Raw genomic sequence first — 17,297 nt, 5'->3', positions numbered from 1 at the left:
TGTATTTGAGCAAAGCATCTTTCATTTTTTCTTGATGTTAGTTAAGCTGTTTTACAGGTTGGTCCCCTGGCAATTGGTAGAGCTTCTGGGTACACTGCACTAGAAAAATGTTTCTATCTTTTGTGATATGATATAGTATGATGGAAAGAAAAAAGTTTCTGGGCTGAACTGTAATTCTTCAGGGTAGTTCTGTGCTCAGCTATTTAAAATATTTGGACTAGTTTGCTTGCATAGTATGATGCACAGTATAGCAACATTGCTGCAAATACGAAAAAAAATGCAGTTGTCCAATTATTCATGATGTAAATGTGAAAAATTGTATGTATGTGATGTATTTTCTTTGTATTTGTAGGAATTATCCGAACTGCCCTTCCAAACATGGACAGAGAAGCTAAGGAAGAGTATCATGTTGTAATACAGGCAAAAGATATGGGAGGACACATGGGAGGCCTCTCAGGGACAACCAAAGTGACAATTACACTTACAGATGTCAATGACAACCCACCAAAGTTTCCACAAAGTAAGTAACAAAATCCTTAATCACAGATACTACTACTACCACCCATACTTACAGACATATTCAAAACTTCCAAAATCAGTAACTAGTGGAATATTCTAGCACGTGTGAATAGATAAATATTATAAAAACATTTCTGCTAATAGCATGGAGAGCTTTAGTGTCTGAATGATCGGCTTTGCATCGCAAAGTGACTTGTTTGTTAAGGTCAACATTTGATTTCAAAGATTGATTACCCTATAGTTCATTTCTAAAACCATGTAATAGTAGAAATAAACCTACAATGTGATCATGAAAGCATAGTATGGATTTCTCTGTTAAAGGAGAAAGAAGCTCCATTTCCTAAAACAGGTAACTCTGTAATAGAAAATGTATCTCCCCTGCTGCAGTGCTGCAGGTTTATTGCCTTTTCCATTTTCATAATTAGAGTATGGATTTGAAAGAAAGTTTTAAAAAAATAACAGTGTTTATTACTCTGCCGTCTCGCTCCAATTTACAGGAGGGAGAGGAGGTTCTTTGATAAATGTGTACTCAACGTGAGATTAAGAAACAATGGTTCAAATGTTAGTCCAACCAGTTTATTACAAGTCTTAATCAATCAGGGAGATGGGAAGGGGAGCCCAGAGACTATTACAAATTAGGGGGATGGGGAAGAGAAAGAGGGCGATAGATAGGAAAGAAGCAAGAATTACTTAAAGCAAGGACAGTCACCAGCAGGATCCAGCAGCATCCTGTTGCATGATGGTCTGAGGCAAAAGCGCAGAGGGCAGCAGCAGCAGAGCGGTCAGCCTTAGGCAGCAAGCAGGTACAGAGACAGGGTAAGTCCTGCAGGAAGTGGCAGGTCTCAAGTAGCAGGCCCAGGACAATCTGAAGCTTGTGAGGCTTCTGATGTCAGAGACCACCTTGTTCTTCTTGAACATGCACCCATCATGCTGTAGTTCTCAAGCTACATGAGCTTTCTTATTGTTGTTTTTTTTTTCTTTTTTCTTTTGACTCTTGATAGAAGTGTTGCATAATCTATTACCACCTCCTGATTATACCCTTTCATGTCTTTGACAGACCTTCAAGAACATCATTTTCTATTTCACATAGTCTTTCATTTTCGGTGCTGATGCTTCATCCTTTACTTCTGTAAACATTCTCAGGGAATAACGTAAGGATGAAGGTGACAGCTGGGTACTCCACATGCCTTGTATTTGCCATGGCAATACAAACCAAATTTGGTACGATTACATTTTGAGAATGACGGTTGAAATGTACTGCTACTGGTTAAATAAGGTCTATTTCAGTACCTGTGCTATTTATTTTTCATGTATAAAATTAATCAGGGGTGACATTAACAGATTTGGTCTTCACAGTTGGGTGGAAATACATTAATGGACCCTCACAACTGTCCTACATCTCATGTTTGTGTGGGATTTGTTTTGGAGCGCAGCATATGCACCACTGCAATCCCACTCTGTTTCCACTCTGAGCATCCATACAGTACAGCTACATCCTGGATGTGAACATCTCTCTAACAGCACCTCCGTCCGTCTGGCAGGTTCCTGGACTCTCATGCCAGAACTTCAATGATACAGCCAGTCCCTAAATGTAGAAATCTGTCAGCATTCTTTACTGTTCTAACAAGAAGGTACCGGATCCTAAAAATGTCAGGCTTTACATAGCTCATGAACTCACCTCTTCAGTCCAGTAATAATCTAGGACCCCTTTTTGCAGAGTAGATCATCAAATCATATATTTTTCTCAGCAAAATCTAGCCACTTTACTGAGTGGAAAAAAAAAAAAACAAAAAAAAAACCAACAATGTAAGTCTTGGGCAAATATTTAAATTGATAATCAGACATGTGAACTAGCAGTTACTCTATTTAATCATTTGCTCCTAACTTAAAATCTTTATTTGGAATACTTGTGAACAAAAGCAGGATTTGATTAGTCTATGTTAACATCAAACTGGTTTCTTCAAAATGATTCCTCGAACCTTTAATGAATTATCTGCTTAGATTCTGGATTTTTTGTGACTGGAGTTAATGGCCTATTTCAGTTGTCTTTATGGGTAATGAGCCAGGTCCCTGCCTCGTGTAACTCTCTGGATGTTCCCAGAATGAGACTGTAGCAAGAAAAAACAATTATGGAGGGGAGGAGAAATTATTTTTTCTCCTGCAGTTTTGTTGTTGTTTGTATTATTTTTTACTCATAAATGGTGATTAAGTGGCATAAAATGTTGCTGTAGATATGTAGATTTAGGATCAAGTTACATTATTTGAAATCTGGAATGTTTTGGGAAGGTCCAGGAAGCAGTGATGCCTGAAGGACAACTGTTGGTGGGAGATTTAAACAGAAATAGTATTGTTCTTTTCCAGTGTCCCTAAATACACAAGGAGAAATATGCAGGGCATCACAAGTATGAGATGTTTGGGAATGGTTTTCCTATTTTATTCTGAGAGAAAGCTTTCTGTGTGTGTGAGAGAGAAAGCAATCTTTAATGGCAATTATTTTAATAATAACTATTGCAATCATTTATTCATCAAATTAAAGCCACAGAAAGCCACACATTTATTCTTTAGGCAGTACAGAAGTGAGGTCTATCCAATTCATGTTACATAATTTGTGGCTCCTGAAAAAATGGGCAGAAACACTTTTCGAATATAGAATTGAAGGTTATACTGTGAGTCATATGAAACAGAATTGTCCTTCCATTTCTGTAATAACAAAATCTCCAATATGAATTGTAACCTTGATGTCACCGTAATTTCTGCATTCCGACTGATTGGTGGCTTTTTTTAACCCCTCTCTGCACAGATAGGTACACAGATGTTATGTAAAACATCAGTGAGGAGGTAATTTTACATAGATTAGGTTGTGTTTTAAGATTTCACAGATGACTAACTTCTCAGAGCTCTTTGTACCATAACATTCCTTCAGGGGATTTGAAAATGTAAAATATCACCATATTTAGTTGGAACTTCTTATAAGTTAAATGAGTAAACTATACAACTGGAAAGCAGACTTCAAACTTGAGGCAAGTGCCTGTTTTTACCTTCCGCCAGGTGTGTACCAGATGTCTGTGTCAGAAGCAGCTGTTCCTGGAGAGGAAGTAGGGAGAGTGAAGGCCAAAGATCCAGACATTGGGGAAAACGGCTTAGTAGCTTACAGCATCATTGATGGAGATGGCATGGATATGTTTGAAATTACAACAGACTATGAGACTCAGGAAGGTGTTGTAAAGCTTAAGAAGGTGAGTAGAACTGTCCTTTCAAACCCAGTAAAGTGTGGCATTCTTTGTTTCTGCCCAAGAATTTGGTAGTAATGGGTTAACATCTAAGCTAAAATATCAGTAAATGCAGTTTCAATTAATTTGTGTCTAAAGCTGTGATTAACTCTTAATATTCCATTTCCCCATTAGCTGAATTGGAATGGAAGAAAATAACCAAGAAGAGTTACATAAAAACTGTACAGTGGATTAATTGCACAAACTAAATGAATTCATAATAAAAAGTCACGGTAAAATACAATGCCATCAGCTTCACTGTTAATGAAGTTTTGCCTAGTGCTGATAAGTAGCAGACATTCACTGTTGCTTTATGTTCAGTCTGAACAGCCTCATGCCCTATGGTTTAAAATCCTCAGCTACGCATTGTCCACAATATTGTTCTGAAGGAGTCACAGGCTATGCCAAAAGCAGCAAAACTAAGGTGATTTCATACATCAGCATATTTTTAGAAGTGTTACTAAATGAATGCTAGGATACAGTTTAGAAATCATAAATATTATTCATTGTTTAAGCGTTATTATTTTGCCTTTTGAGTCTTTTTAGCTCTTCATCTCTCTTGGAGGTATTCAAAAGTCACAGCAGGAGACCCCGGCATCTTCACTTCTGAGTTAGCCCTGCTCTGTGCATTAGGACAGTCTCTCAGGAATAGACCCAGAGGTCTCTTCCTCCAATACAAAATTATGCTGTGCTACAATTACAGTATTTGTTCTATAGATGGGAATGTATGCTTTGTGTATTTTAAAATGTGGGCTTACTGGTGCTGCCTGTATTCCATCTATGTTCTGAGTCTTAACTCTGGTGAGTTGTTCTTGGCAGCTGTTTCTCAGATATTTAGAGGCATGACCATTTTGAGGCTACCAATAATGCAACACAGCAGCCATTTCACACTGATGACAGGGCAGCTCTGCTGTGACATGTATCAGGCTCTCTGAAGGACTTATGGGAGTATTATTTCACTTCCTCTTTGTAAAGTGATATGAAATCTATGGACAGGAAAAAAGAGAACATCATAACTTCTCTTTTGTGCATATCCATATTTAAAGGAACACGTACCAGCTTGGGATAGATCAAGCCTGACATTCTGTAGGTAATCCTGTCCCAACCATCCCTCTTTTGTGCAGTGCAACAGGCTGCATCAAGAAAACGTTAATTTTGCCAGTAAAGATCATTTCCTGAAAGATGCAGGAAGCAAAGAGCAAGACAAGGATTCTGTCTTGGTATTTTCAGTTTCTTCATATGCTGCTCCATACATAGAATGTAGCTCCTTCTATTTGAGTCTTTTTGTTTTTAAATACACACATTTCAGTCCAAGCTTGTTGACAGATATGCTCACATTTGTTGTATGTTATTGAATACTAGGGGACTGTTTACTGCTTTTACACTCCAGTTTAACTAACTACGTTCAGTGAATGGGTTATTTTCTTGTTTCTCTCAGGTCTTGGATTTTGAAACCAAAAAGTCCTACAGTCTGAAGGTAGAGGCAGCCAACGTGCATATTGATCCGAAGTTCATCAGCAATGGGCCATTCAAGGACACGGTAACAGTGAAGATTACAGTGGAAGACGCTGATGAGCCGCCTGTATTTTTAAAACCAAGTTATATTTTTGAAGTACAAGAAAATGCAGCATCTGGTACTGTGGTTGGAAAAGTACATGCCAAAGATCCTGATGCTGCAAACAGTGCTATAAGGTATGCTCCATTAGAGCAGGGTGTTTATTTCTAAAGCACTTTAAGTTTTTAGAATTGTTATGCAAATTACTAAGGTAGCATAACAGACCTAGGATAGCAATATTCTAAATTTGCCCAGAATATTTAGTAACAGTAACCATACAGGTACTATTCTTAAAGTCCATAGCACGAAGAAATACTTACCATTGCTATATCTACCTAAAACACACATAAGGACATCTGAGTTAGACACTATTCTATGCTTCATTTTTTAAATAAAATATCCTGTGCTATTATCACAGCATTTTTTTTCCTTGGAAAATAAAATTCTGGGCAGTAGATTGTGCTCTATGTTGGGTAATTGTAAAGGATTAGTTTCTAAAAACAAGTACAAATACATACCTTTCTGCAATTATATTAGGAAGTCTTCCATTAGTTTATCTTTATCAAGCTTAAATTGTAAAACACTTTCATGGGTATAAATAACATTTCAAAGACTTGCATTGTAAATATACAAGAATCAGAGGTGTGTACAACTACGGAACTGTGTAGATAATAGATAATATTTAATAATCTGGCTGGAGTGATCAGTTAACACTGAGTAATCCAAAGAGCAGCAGATGTACTTAAAAGATCTTTGATCAATATGAAGCAGATAAAAACATAAAAAAGTCTCAGATATTTAAATAAATATCTCAGTGGGTATTTTTATCATGTATTGTAAAAGAAGAACATAAATGTTTTGGTGTTTTAACATAGGGAGTTCAAAGAACAATAATTTCCATTTACTGAAAGCATACTGGCATAATTTTTTTCTACACATAGAATTGAAACTGGTCAACCTACTTTTAAAAGAACCACATATCATCCCATTGATAACACGGGTAGGGCTTACAGTTATTTAAAAAAGATGATGTTATAGAACAAACTTGAATGCATGAAACTGCTAAGTCTTTCTGTTGTCTAATTACTCATTTTTCAATCTTCTTTAGGTATTCAATTGATCGTCACACTGACCTTGAAAGATATTTTACTATTAATGCAGACGATGGCAACATCAAGACAATAAAAGCTTTGGATAGGGAAGAAATTGCTTGGCATAATATCTCTGTCTTTGCTGTTGAAGTCCGTAAGTATTTCACAGAGTTCTTTTATAATCAGTGATGTAAATTCTGTAGTCTTCCACTTGTCTCAGCTTGGTACGCTGCAATAAATCCCAGTAGAAATACTTAAGCCTATTTCTTCTTTACTTGTACACAGCTCATACAGTTTTTGCTGGGATTTTACTTGTTTCAAGGGGTCTTCCCTCTTCCATTTCATTCTGATTTTGCTAACTCCCATAGACAAGCAACACCAGGAAGCCAAAGTTCCAGTTGCAATTAAGGTTGTTGATGTCAATGACAATGCTCCAAAATTTGCAGCAGCCTATGAACCGTATGTCTGTGAGAATGCTCGAACCAATCAGGTATGCCTGTGCTCTCCCACCATCCCTGCACATCAATTTCTTACTTTGGAGTGTTTAGCTCAGTTTTGTATTGGCAGGTCAAATATATATATTTTTAAATTCTGGCCAAAATATGTTAAACAAACAGAAACATAATTTCCTTTGTTTTTATTTTGAATTACTACAAACTGTTAGCAATAGAGTGCTTTGTATTTTGGATGTGACTGGTGTTGACTGTGGGGATCCACCAGTAAAGAAGCTGCTTGGGAACAACTCACTCAGTTGAGCTTGTTTCAGATATTAAGATATTCAGATATTAAGAAATACTCAGCAGCTTCTAAGGGTCACAGTACACTGCTTGAGGGGAATTAGCCTAAAGATTTATCTCTGAAGAAAAAGAATAGCATCAGATGAAAACAAGGCTCTACACACTGTCTGCACTTCAGGAGTTAGTGTAGCAGTTTGGAAAAGATGTGCTAACTCAGTGTGAGCTGCTGAAGTTTCTGCAAACTTTTATTTAGCTTACTAATTTAACGTTAGCAAAGATTTGCATATAAGAACGTGTGGGTAGGTGTATACTTTTACATCTATAAATGTAAAATGTAATACCAAATAAAGATTGAATTCCAGTTTTTAGTAAGTAAGTATGCACTATGTTTATAATTACATACATCTGTTGAGATGCTTTGCAGTTTTCAGCTATATCATTTGACTTTCCAAGTTCTACATATTCTAATGATTTCTCAGAATGCTATCTGTGTGTGGTGCATCCAAAGAAGGAGCTGTTTGCTTACAGACTACTTTTCTTTTACAGCAATTTATTACAATTAGTGCTGATGACAAAGATGATTCAGCCAACGGACCAAGATTTATCTTCAGTTTACCACCTGAAATTATTCATAATCCAAACTTTACACTCAGAGACAACAGAGGTTTGTATGCAGGTTTCCTTTATAATAATGGCCAAAGGAAAACTAATGCCCAACTTAATGTCACGCAACAGCATTTTCATCAATTTTGACAGAGTGCCTCTTTTCTAGAGGTTTAGAGTTAAAGAAAGAAGAAATACAGCTCAAATATGGGGATGTTCTTGGAATAATGCAGTGCTTGTTAACTCACTTTCATTTTCCTGAATACATATTTTAAATTACATAATAATGCTCTGCATGTAAATCCACAGCCTCTTCATTTTCCAGGAAGAGGGTGAAAAGCACCAACAAAATTGTTCAATAAATGTGAATGGCAGAGCTCTTTGATTTAAACAAAACTACTTGGTAAGCTAGAATTAGTGGAGAAATACATCCTCCATTACACTGTCTGTATTTATTTGTTCATCTAACTGTGCTTGCTAGTTTTTGGGCCACAGGAGAATGCAGACTAGGGTCTAATGGAAAAAGTCAGTACCACACTAACTTACTGTACAAAATTATTGCCTTGAAATGGAAATCCAGATGGGGTGCATCTCAGCGTATAGGTATCATGATCCCTTTACCAATTTTCTGTTAATGAGGTATTCTTATAATGAAGTACTGCAGTCACAATGAGTACAATAAGAGGTAAGAAATTTGTACATGGGAAAAAAAAGGCATAGATGAAAGCCAGAATTTATTTGATCTTCTGACACGGTAACATCAGTGAACCTAACTTGCCAAAGGCTCAGGAAGCCAGAGACTTAAAAAGAGAGAGAAAATGAAAATACAAATTCAGCCATTATAAATATTTATTATATTTTCTTAATGGTAATCATTATGACATTCATGTTCAATGTTCATTTGTTTTTTTCCTGTATGGGGAAAAAAATACAGTTTCAGTTCCTGAGAAATTAGTTTTTAATTAGCAAACTTTAATGTTTGAAGGAAACTCGGATTCTTTTCTGAAATGTAGTACTCATTTGAACTGGCTTAAATAATGAATCCAACGGATTCAGTCTCGACTGCCAGAAATACAAAAGGCAACATCACCAGCAACAACTTTTTTTCTCCCAAGTGTTTTGTTCTGGTATGCTTTCTGCCTCTATAAAAACCTGAAATGAGGGTAGCTGTCATCAGAGTTCCAAAACAAAAACTCCGTAATTCTTGAAGGATCAAAGTAATATTGTTGCCTAGTGCTTGACACTTGTACATACATAAGCAATTCAAAAAGGATCCAGTGAAGAGGACATATTTATTCTCTTTAATGTAGTAAAACACAATTTTTGAAAAATTGATGAATGTATTTTTAGAGAAGTAAATAAAAATGAATCATTTACTTGAGACCCTGAGGCCAAATTTCTCCTGAAGAGGTAATTTATGGTCATTGCACCAAACTGAAAGTGTTTTAGAGTATTTAATCTAAGAGAGAACAGATAGGTTAGAATTGAGATGCTCTGATACAGCTGCAGGCAAATGATATTTTGGTCTTACTTCAGACAACTGCATTAATCCTTCATTTCCACGTGCAGCAAATTAATTTTTTAATTATTATTATTTTAATGACAAAGGTAATCCAGATAAAAATGTTTTGCAGTGGAAATGATGATACATGTTGAATGCAGAGGCTGACAATTGTGGAAAAGGTTATTTAAACTAGTTGATACTTAAGAGCAAATCTTCCTGTATAATTTTGTAACCAGGAAATAAATATTGTAAAGCAATCCATCCATTTGCAAACAGTCATTTCATCATTTTTGTATAATCTTTATTGAATACATGTTGTCAGTGTAATTATTTCTGTATTTTTTTAATATTAGATATGATAATTAAAATTATACATACTTCCATAGAAAGAACTTTTCAGAGAGAGCGTTACTATCTGCAAGTCAAATAATTTACATGATCATTTAAAGTTTCTTTTTTCATTTGTAAATCTGAGCAGCTACATACCGTGCCATCACTTTCAGAGCAAATTACTAGTTTCAGAGAAAAATGGCTTTATTAACTGTGGAGAACAGTTAATGAAAACTCCAATGTTTGGGACTATTACAGAACTTTAAAGTGAATAGAGTCCTATAATTATCATTTAATAGTTTCTTTCTACAACCCCTAAAAGTAATCACATATTGCAGTACTCCAAAAAAGTAATCACATCCCACATCCTATTAATAGCCTACTGTGTTACCAACTTTTTCAGCTGAGACTATCTTCCATAGAAAACATGAGATAATGGCTTATCACATGCTGTGATAAAACACCAAATTACTTTTGTGCTGTTTACTTACATTACACCACATAAATAAACAGCACTGTGTTAGCCTGGGCCCTGTTCAGTTTCAGTCCATTGATGTCAGAGCTTCAAAAGACCAGCAGAGGCTCGTGACACTTCTCAAAAGAGATGGATTTTTAACAGATGGATTTCCTGCTTTAAATCCTGCTCTGTCCTCAAATGAAATGCCCTTTACGTGGACTCACCTTGTATGAGCCCGGCACTCAGCCAGTATTGCTGGAAGTACTGCAACCACCCTGCTATTGCTTGCTGCACAAGGATTTGTTATACCACACAAAATTCAAGTGTAGCAATGTTTCCAAATACGCCACACACAGCTTTATAAAGACTGAAATTAAGTTTGTAAGTCAGTTCACTAAAATCAGTGACTAAAATCCATTTTTTCAATATAAAAATACTCTCTTGCACTCCACCTTTTAATCAAGAGATTTTGAAGCATATGAACAGTAAAATACAGTGTTTTGCCATGGATTTTCTGTAGCACTTACCAGCACTTAGTAATGATTTCAGGCACTTGGACACCTGGAATTCTTCAGGCTTCCTGCTGAGTCAACACTCTTTCTGCTGAAGGTGACAATATTCACGATGCACTCAGCTTCTTTCATCTAGAAGCATCTTAACGTAGTATTGGGATACACAAGCCTCCAAAAGCTAATCTGTTATTACCTTTATGTAGAAGAAAAACTGGGAAAGCATCAAAGAAACCACCAGAAAAAGGAGAATCAAAAATCAGAAAAATCAACTGTAAACATCTTCATGACACAATGCAACTTTAACTTTTAATTTGAAAGATTTCATAGAGAGTTCCTGCGGTTTTCACTTACAACAATTTTGGATATTGGAAATTCCAGGCAATAATAGCTGAAAAATGAGAATATGTGTATTTTTCTGGATGACATCAGAGTGAATATTTTCTTGTTTTTGTCTCTGTGTTCTCTAAGACTGACAGCCTGGTAGCTCCCATATGTGTTAATAGTTTTAAGCCAGTACTGACATTTAGCTTCTGTTTCTTGGCTTAAAAAATGCCATTATACCTGGATTATAGTTGTACTCCTGGGACTTGAAAATGATGAAAAATCAAGGATGAGAATATTATCTAGGATTACATGTTTTCTTTTGTTTAAGTAAAGAAGATTTTTATTTTTCTCTTGTGGATATTATGTCCCTTCTAAATGTGAGAATTGAACAGAAAAAGAAAAAAAAAGATGCAGTAATCCTTTTTCAACTTTATAAAGGCGTGCTGATTGGATTTTAAGTTTAAAAAATTGCAGTAAACTAGAAATCACCCACTGGATCACATTCAGCCTTAGTATAACACAGTTGACCATAGTGGAGCTGGCTGTACTTCATAACTGAATAATTTGCTATCCTTTTCCAGTAGGAATACTATTTAAGCTGCCAACATTCAGGAAAAATACAATATTAAAAAAAAAAAAAAAAAAAAGAAGAAGAAAAAAAGTAATCTACGGACTAAATATACTGATACATGATATTGTCTGTGTTCCATTTCAGATTGCCTCTGCAGCCCCTAGGTAGTTGCATCTCCAGCCTTATATTAATGTTCATATATATATTTTGCCACAAGAGTTATCTGCCTATTGCACTCTTTAACATAGCAGAGTAGATCTTTGTTTCCATGTCAATTAAATGAATAAATAAATACACTGTAGTCAATCCTTTGGAGTTATTTGACTCTATATCAATAGATGTTAAAGTATCAGTTGATGTGTTAATAGATGATAGATCTTTTATTTGTGTTTATATCAAATTGTCATGAACCCAATAATTTAATGTCCAAAAATAAGATGCCTATCACACAAACATTGATATTGCTAAGGTTCTTAAAAAATGGTGCCACAAAACCTAGATGGACTAATGTTTAGAAGGGTAAAATTACTGTGAAGAGACAAAAGAGCACCTCTGAAAAACAAAAGTGATAAATTATCAGATCTTTATCAGCTTTTCTATCCTCAGCAAATAGGACCAACAAGTAAAGGAGAAGTTAGCAAGTTTTTTTCTACCTGGGACGTCAGTGTCTCAAAGACTACAGTGCAGACGTAACCAGTCTGGGCATCAATTGTGCTGGGCCTGGAAGAAGAAGCAAAGACATTAACTTACTCATTCTACATATAACAAACAGATTGTATATAGGACAGTCCTAAAGAAACTCATCCTTTTTTTGCTGTGATCTTCAAAGAGTTCCAGTAAGCAGGGCCCCAGGACAGGCATTCTTCTCATCCCGTAAATTGCTCTGTGTCCAGCAAATCTGGGGTCTATTTCAGACCTTCTCCTGCTTCAAGGGTACTGTCTGTAAAGGTGGTTAATACAAGGCAAGGATACTTAACTTTTAGTATAATTTATTCACAGATTTTCAAGGAAAAAAATAGTGATTAGATAATTAAAAAGAGGTTTTATAGTTTGCATTATTAAATTCTTGAATTTATGCTGACTCTTCAACAGGAAAATGATTAATCTTCTGCAGTACCTCAAGGCTGCAATAAAATGGAAGAGAATAGCCCTCCATTAGTAGATAAAAGGACCTTTCTTTTCTCTCTTTTCTTTTTGTTAGATAGTGGAAAATCCATTCTGAAAACAGAAAAGGTTGTGAGAAGTAAATCTTTGTCATAAACTAGTTTTTGAAGGTCTGAAAGCCACAGATATGGTTGTTTCATTTTACTTACTTATTTCAGGGTGTTTACAAATTTATAAACTTTGATTCAGTCTGAGAGCTGAAAAACAAGAAGTACAAATAAAGAAATGCTGTTCATGTTTCCTTGCTTTTTTCTGGTCAGGCTGGGAGCAGGAAGCACTGGCTGCCTCATTCCAGTGTTTCATTTCACACACTTCCCTTTCAAATGCTCTTGCTCCAGGGAGAATGAAGGACTATCCAAAGTGACCTCTGTGCTGAGAGAGCAGCTTGGTTTCCATGCTCTGGACCAGGAGGCCCAAGGCATGCAACTCTTCAGAGAGAACAAACAGAAATAGTGTTAGAGTGAGGACTATCTTAACTCTTGTGTCATGGGCGCATAAGTAATCATGTGCCCCAGAAGACTGTGTATATGTGATCGAGTTGTCTGACTTCTGGCTTTGAGGAGTTTGGGTGAAAAACTAGTTCTGCCAAAATGTGGCTTACTTCACTGTGTCCTATTGAAACAGATGAACAAATCTGCTAATACGCAGTATGTGTTGACTTCTCTATCTTGATGGGAGACTTCGTTTCTTCCATTCCTGTAGGTCTGATACCAAGCACAATAACTCAGGGATTTGCTTTCTTCCCCTCCACCAGAGGTTTTAATCCTGGAAAAAGCCTAGAACTTGCACAAAGAGCAATGCCAAGGCCCAGTCATTCTAGTAGCTAATGAAGTATTGTGGATTTCCCAGAAAGTTAGCAAGGTGCTAAAGATACTACTCTCATCATCTATGATAATCATTTGTAGAATAAGCTTTCAAAAACATATGTACTTTTTAGTATAGTTAACATATCAGATTGCCTTAGCGCTGGTATATCTAATATTTAGCTGCTTATATGATGCCTGTTTTATAATAATCATAAACATTATGAGTTGCAAAATCATTGCTTTGTTTACTGTGACCATATTGCCTTATGGTGTTTAAGTAATTTGTGAACTCACATATGCAGGCTGCTAAGATTCTTTGAAAAGAGAACAATATATATGCAAATCAGTATTAACAAAGAGAACTAGATGTTGTGTTCCTAATCACCCTAAAATAATTAAAATGTATTGTAGTACTGTATGAATGAAATGTAGGACTGTGATGTTTTGGGTCATTCTGAAGGTGTCCTGGTTGTTTTTACATGCTAAATCATCTGAAAATTCAGTGCCATTGCAGTAATATATATTTTTTCCATATTTACTAAGGGGATGGATGACTTTGAGGAAAAAATGATGACTATCTCTCTTCTTTAAACAGATAACACTGCAAGTGTTCTTGTTAGACGTGAAGGATTTAGTCGTCAAAAGCAAGACTTGTACCTTCTTCCTATTGTAATAAGTGATGGAGGACTCCCCCCTATGAGCAGCACCAACACCCTGACCATCAGAGTCTGTGGCTGTGACAGCAATGGCTCCTTGCTCTCCTGTAATGCTGAAGCCTACATCCTCAGTGCAGGATTAAGCACCGGAGCTTTAATCGCCATTCTTGCTTGCATTGTGATTTTGCTTGGTAAAGTAGTTATTTACTCATTCTTCTACAATTATTTGTATTTAAAAGTTAAGTTTGCCTTTCATTCCAAGGTGTATAAAAAAATCTTAATCTCTTACCATGTATTCTTATGACAGGCTGAAATGCAGTATAGGATGACTGCAATAGCAAACACGAGTGCATATGTCTGGGTGCGCTCAAAGAATGTCCTTTTGTGGCCCAGTATCAGTTAATCAGGAGTGCTGTTTAAAGGAGGTCACGACATACAGTTTTAAGTTTTGTGATCTTCCCTGGATGACAGGTTCCTTATTGAGGTCAGCCAGGATTAATGGCTCCTGCCAGCTATTTCCCTCCAACTTCTCTTGTGTGGAAGACAAATGAAGGGCTCGGAAGATTTGCTTTTAAGAAAGTGCTATAAAGCATTTCCTATTTGAAAATATTTATATAAAATGTTTTAATCTACTCCTATTATTTAACAGCCATTATTTTCTTATATATTTAAGTTATTTTAAAGAAATCTGCAGTGAGAAGAAACACATCAGTAAAGACGTGTGTTCAGCTGTTGCTTCAGAACAATTCCATTTTCATGGAATGCCCAGAATGTTGGATTTTAGCTTTGGGCATACAAGAGAGAGAAGAGACTCATCCTGTTTTGCTGCAAGCAGACGTGATCGGACCACTCAGGGGCGGTGCTGCAGCAGTCACATAGCACTAGGGGCCCACAAATCCTTTTAATGAATTAAAGTTATGCAGTAATAAACAATTAGTATGAGTAGTGGCACTCAGCCCAAAGAGAAACCTTCAAACCCTTATGTTCAACTCCGTGTACAAACATCATAGCTTTTACTTAGCTGGGTATGCTAAAAATACAGATGCTAGCAAAACTACATGCTGAACTGGAGCATAAAAGCTAAGATTTCAAAGAATGCTATAATCTAGTTATAAAGCACTTTCTGTTTGAGAGTGAAGTCTAACCTATTTTCTTTTTTTTCCCCTATAGTCATTGTAGTGTTGTTTGTAACACTGAAGAGGCAGAAGAAAGAACCTCTGATTGTTTTTGAAGAAGAAGATGTCCGTGAGAACATTATTACTTACGATGATGAAGGAGGAGGAGAGGAAGATACTGAAGCTTTTGACATAGCTACCTTGCAGAACCCTGATGGCATCAATGGATTTATTCCTCGTAAAGACATAAAACCTGAGTATCAGTATATGCCAAGACCGGGGCTTCGACCAGCTCCCAATAGTGTTGATGTTGATGATTTCATCAACACAAGAATACAGGAGGCTGATAACGATCCAACTGCTCCTCCCTATGACTCTATTCAGATCTATGGCTATGAAGGAAGAGGCTCAGTGGCTGGTTCACTTAGCTCATTAGAGTCAGCGACAACAGATTCTGATTTGGACTACGACTATCTACAAAACTGGGGACCTCGATTTAAGAAACTTGCAGACTTGTATGGCTCCAAAGACACTTTTGATGATGATTCTTAACAATAAAGTTTAATATTTGGCCTTAAGAACTGTGTCCAATGTTCTGAAGAATCCAGAAGAAATGTAAGCAGGTATTTTTTTAAAAATCAAGAAAAGTCTCATTTAAACATTTGACAGAAGGGATTCCTTTGATAAAAAAGGACATAAAAGTGGTAAATACTGTGAAGTACCTTTTCCTACAAAAGGCAAATGCAGAAGTTGGCTGCCAACTTCACTAGAGGAAAAAAACCCACTTAAGAAACACAGAATATTTAAATGAAGGAAAATGCTAAAACTGAACCTACAGAGAAGGGAAATCTTTTATGTATTATGAACATCTAAATCTTTTATGTCAAAGAAGCTTCCACAAATTAGAAAAGTTAACAGTTCTGAGCTGTAATTTCGCCTTAAACTATGGACACTCTATATGGTAGTGCATTTTTAAACTTGAAATATATAATATTCAGCCAGCTTAAACCCATATGATGTATGTACAGTACAATGTACAATTATTATGTCTCTTGAGCATCAAACTTGTTACAGCTGATTCTTGTAAATCTTTTTGCTTATACTTTCATCTTGAACTAATACGTGCCAGATATAAAAACTCTGTCTTGTTGCAGTGGGAGGCGCCCTATTTCTATGTCATTTTTAATGTATCTATTTGTACAATTTTAAAATTCTTATTTTAGTATACATACAAATATCAGTATTCTGACATGTAAGAAATGTTACAGCATCACACTTATATTTTATGAACATTGTACTGTTGCTTTAATATGTGCTTCAATATAAGAAGCAGACTTTGAAATAAACTGATTCTTTTTTTAATTCTTGTTCTGGTTATTAAGCATATAAGAACAAAACATAGTGTTTCTAATGTCCCATTTATAGTTCTGACTAATTTACTACAGTTGTGACCTTTTAATAGCCTTATTTATTATGTGTTTGTAGTTGGTTTGTTGCCTTGTTAAGTGATTATTTAAAAATCAAGTACATTTTAAAAATGTTTCTTAGATTTAAAAAAAAAAAAAAAAACAGTGTAACGTCTGGTGAACATTTTGTACCCTCTATCTACAGCTTGTGGCTGCTCCCAGAACACAGTAATAATCTTCCTATAATACTACTGTGTTTTCTGGATTAAATTAAGTGTAATACTTTTAAATATGTCCCATATAATATGCATTTATCTTACGTCTTAGGAATTCCAGAGGTTTCAGAACTGACTTTACAAGTGGACAGGAGTACTCTGTGCTTACAGCTTACTCCAGGCTTGTGATTTCCCTGTCTGTGCTAAACTGCAGGTTTTAGAGACTGAAATCTGACCCCATTTAGCTATAAGTTCCCTAAAGACTGTTCTACCTGGCAATTACCTTACGTGAATATTAATTAAGTTTCTGGCACTTACTTTTATTTTATTTTTCATTTATTGCAGTAGAATAGAATCATCCACTGATAGGAAGGTGTTTTGATTTGTGATGACAGAAATACGGAGTGCTTTCACAGTCGTTCTTTGTAATGTATGTTTTTAATCGAAAAATGATCTATAACTT

General features: G+C 35.8%; 1 protein-coding gene across 4 annotated transcripts in view; it reads left to right on the top strand.

Annotated features, from left to right (window-relative positions):
- CDH11 (cadherin 11) overlaps positions 1-16,575 on the top strand; it is a 77,381-nt gene extending 60,806 nt beyond the window's left edge. For all 4 annotated transcript variants that reach the window (XM_042877132.1, XM_042877129.1, XM_042877131.1 and 1 more), the window contains 8 exons: positions 353-520; positions 3,568-3,755; positions 5,227-5,480; positions 6,452-6,588; positions 6,803-6,924; positions 7,718-7,835; positions 14,038-14,289; positions 15,269-16,575. In XM_042877132.1, coding sequence (XP_042733066.1) covers positions 353-520; positions 3,568-3,755; positions 5,227-5,480; positions 6,452-6,588; positions 6,803-6,924; positions 7,718-7,835; positions 14,038-14,289; positions 15,269-15,765 — 1,736 coding nt within the window. In that variant the 3' untranslated portion in view covers positions 15,766-16,575. The remainder of the gene's footprint in view (positions 1-352; positions 521-3,567; positions 3,756-5,226; positions 5,481-6,451; positions 6,589-6,802; positions 6,925-7,717; positions 7,836-14,037; positions 14,290-15,268) is intronic.
- The last annotated feature ends 722 nt before the right edge of the window (positions 16,576-17,297 follow it).

The sequence above is a fragment of the Lagopus leucura genome, unplaced genomic scaffold (assembly GCF_019238085.1).
Source record: "Lagopus leucura isolate 7727_CA_CO unplaced genomic scaffold, USGS_WTPT01 Super-Scaffold_100017, whole genome shotgun sequence".
NCBI lineage: Eukaryota > Metazoa > Chordata > Aves > Galliformes > Phasianidae > Lagopus > Lagopus leucura.
Note: the sequence above shows the minus strand (reverse complement) of the source record. Positions and strands in the feature narration are given on the sequence as shown.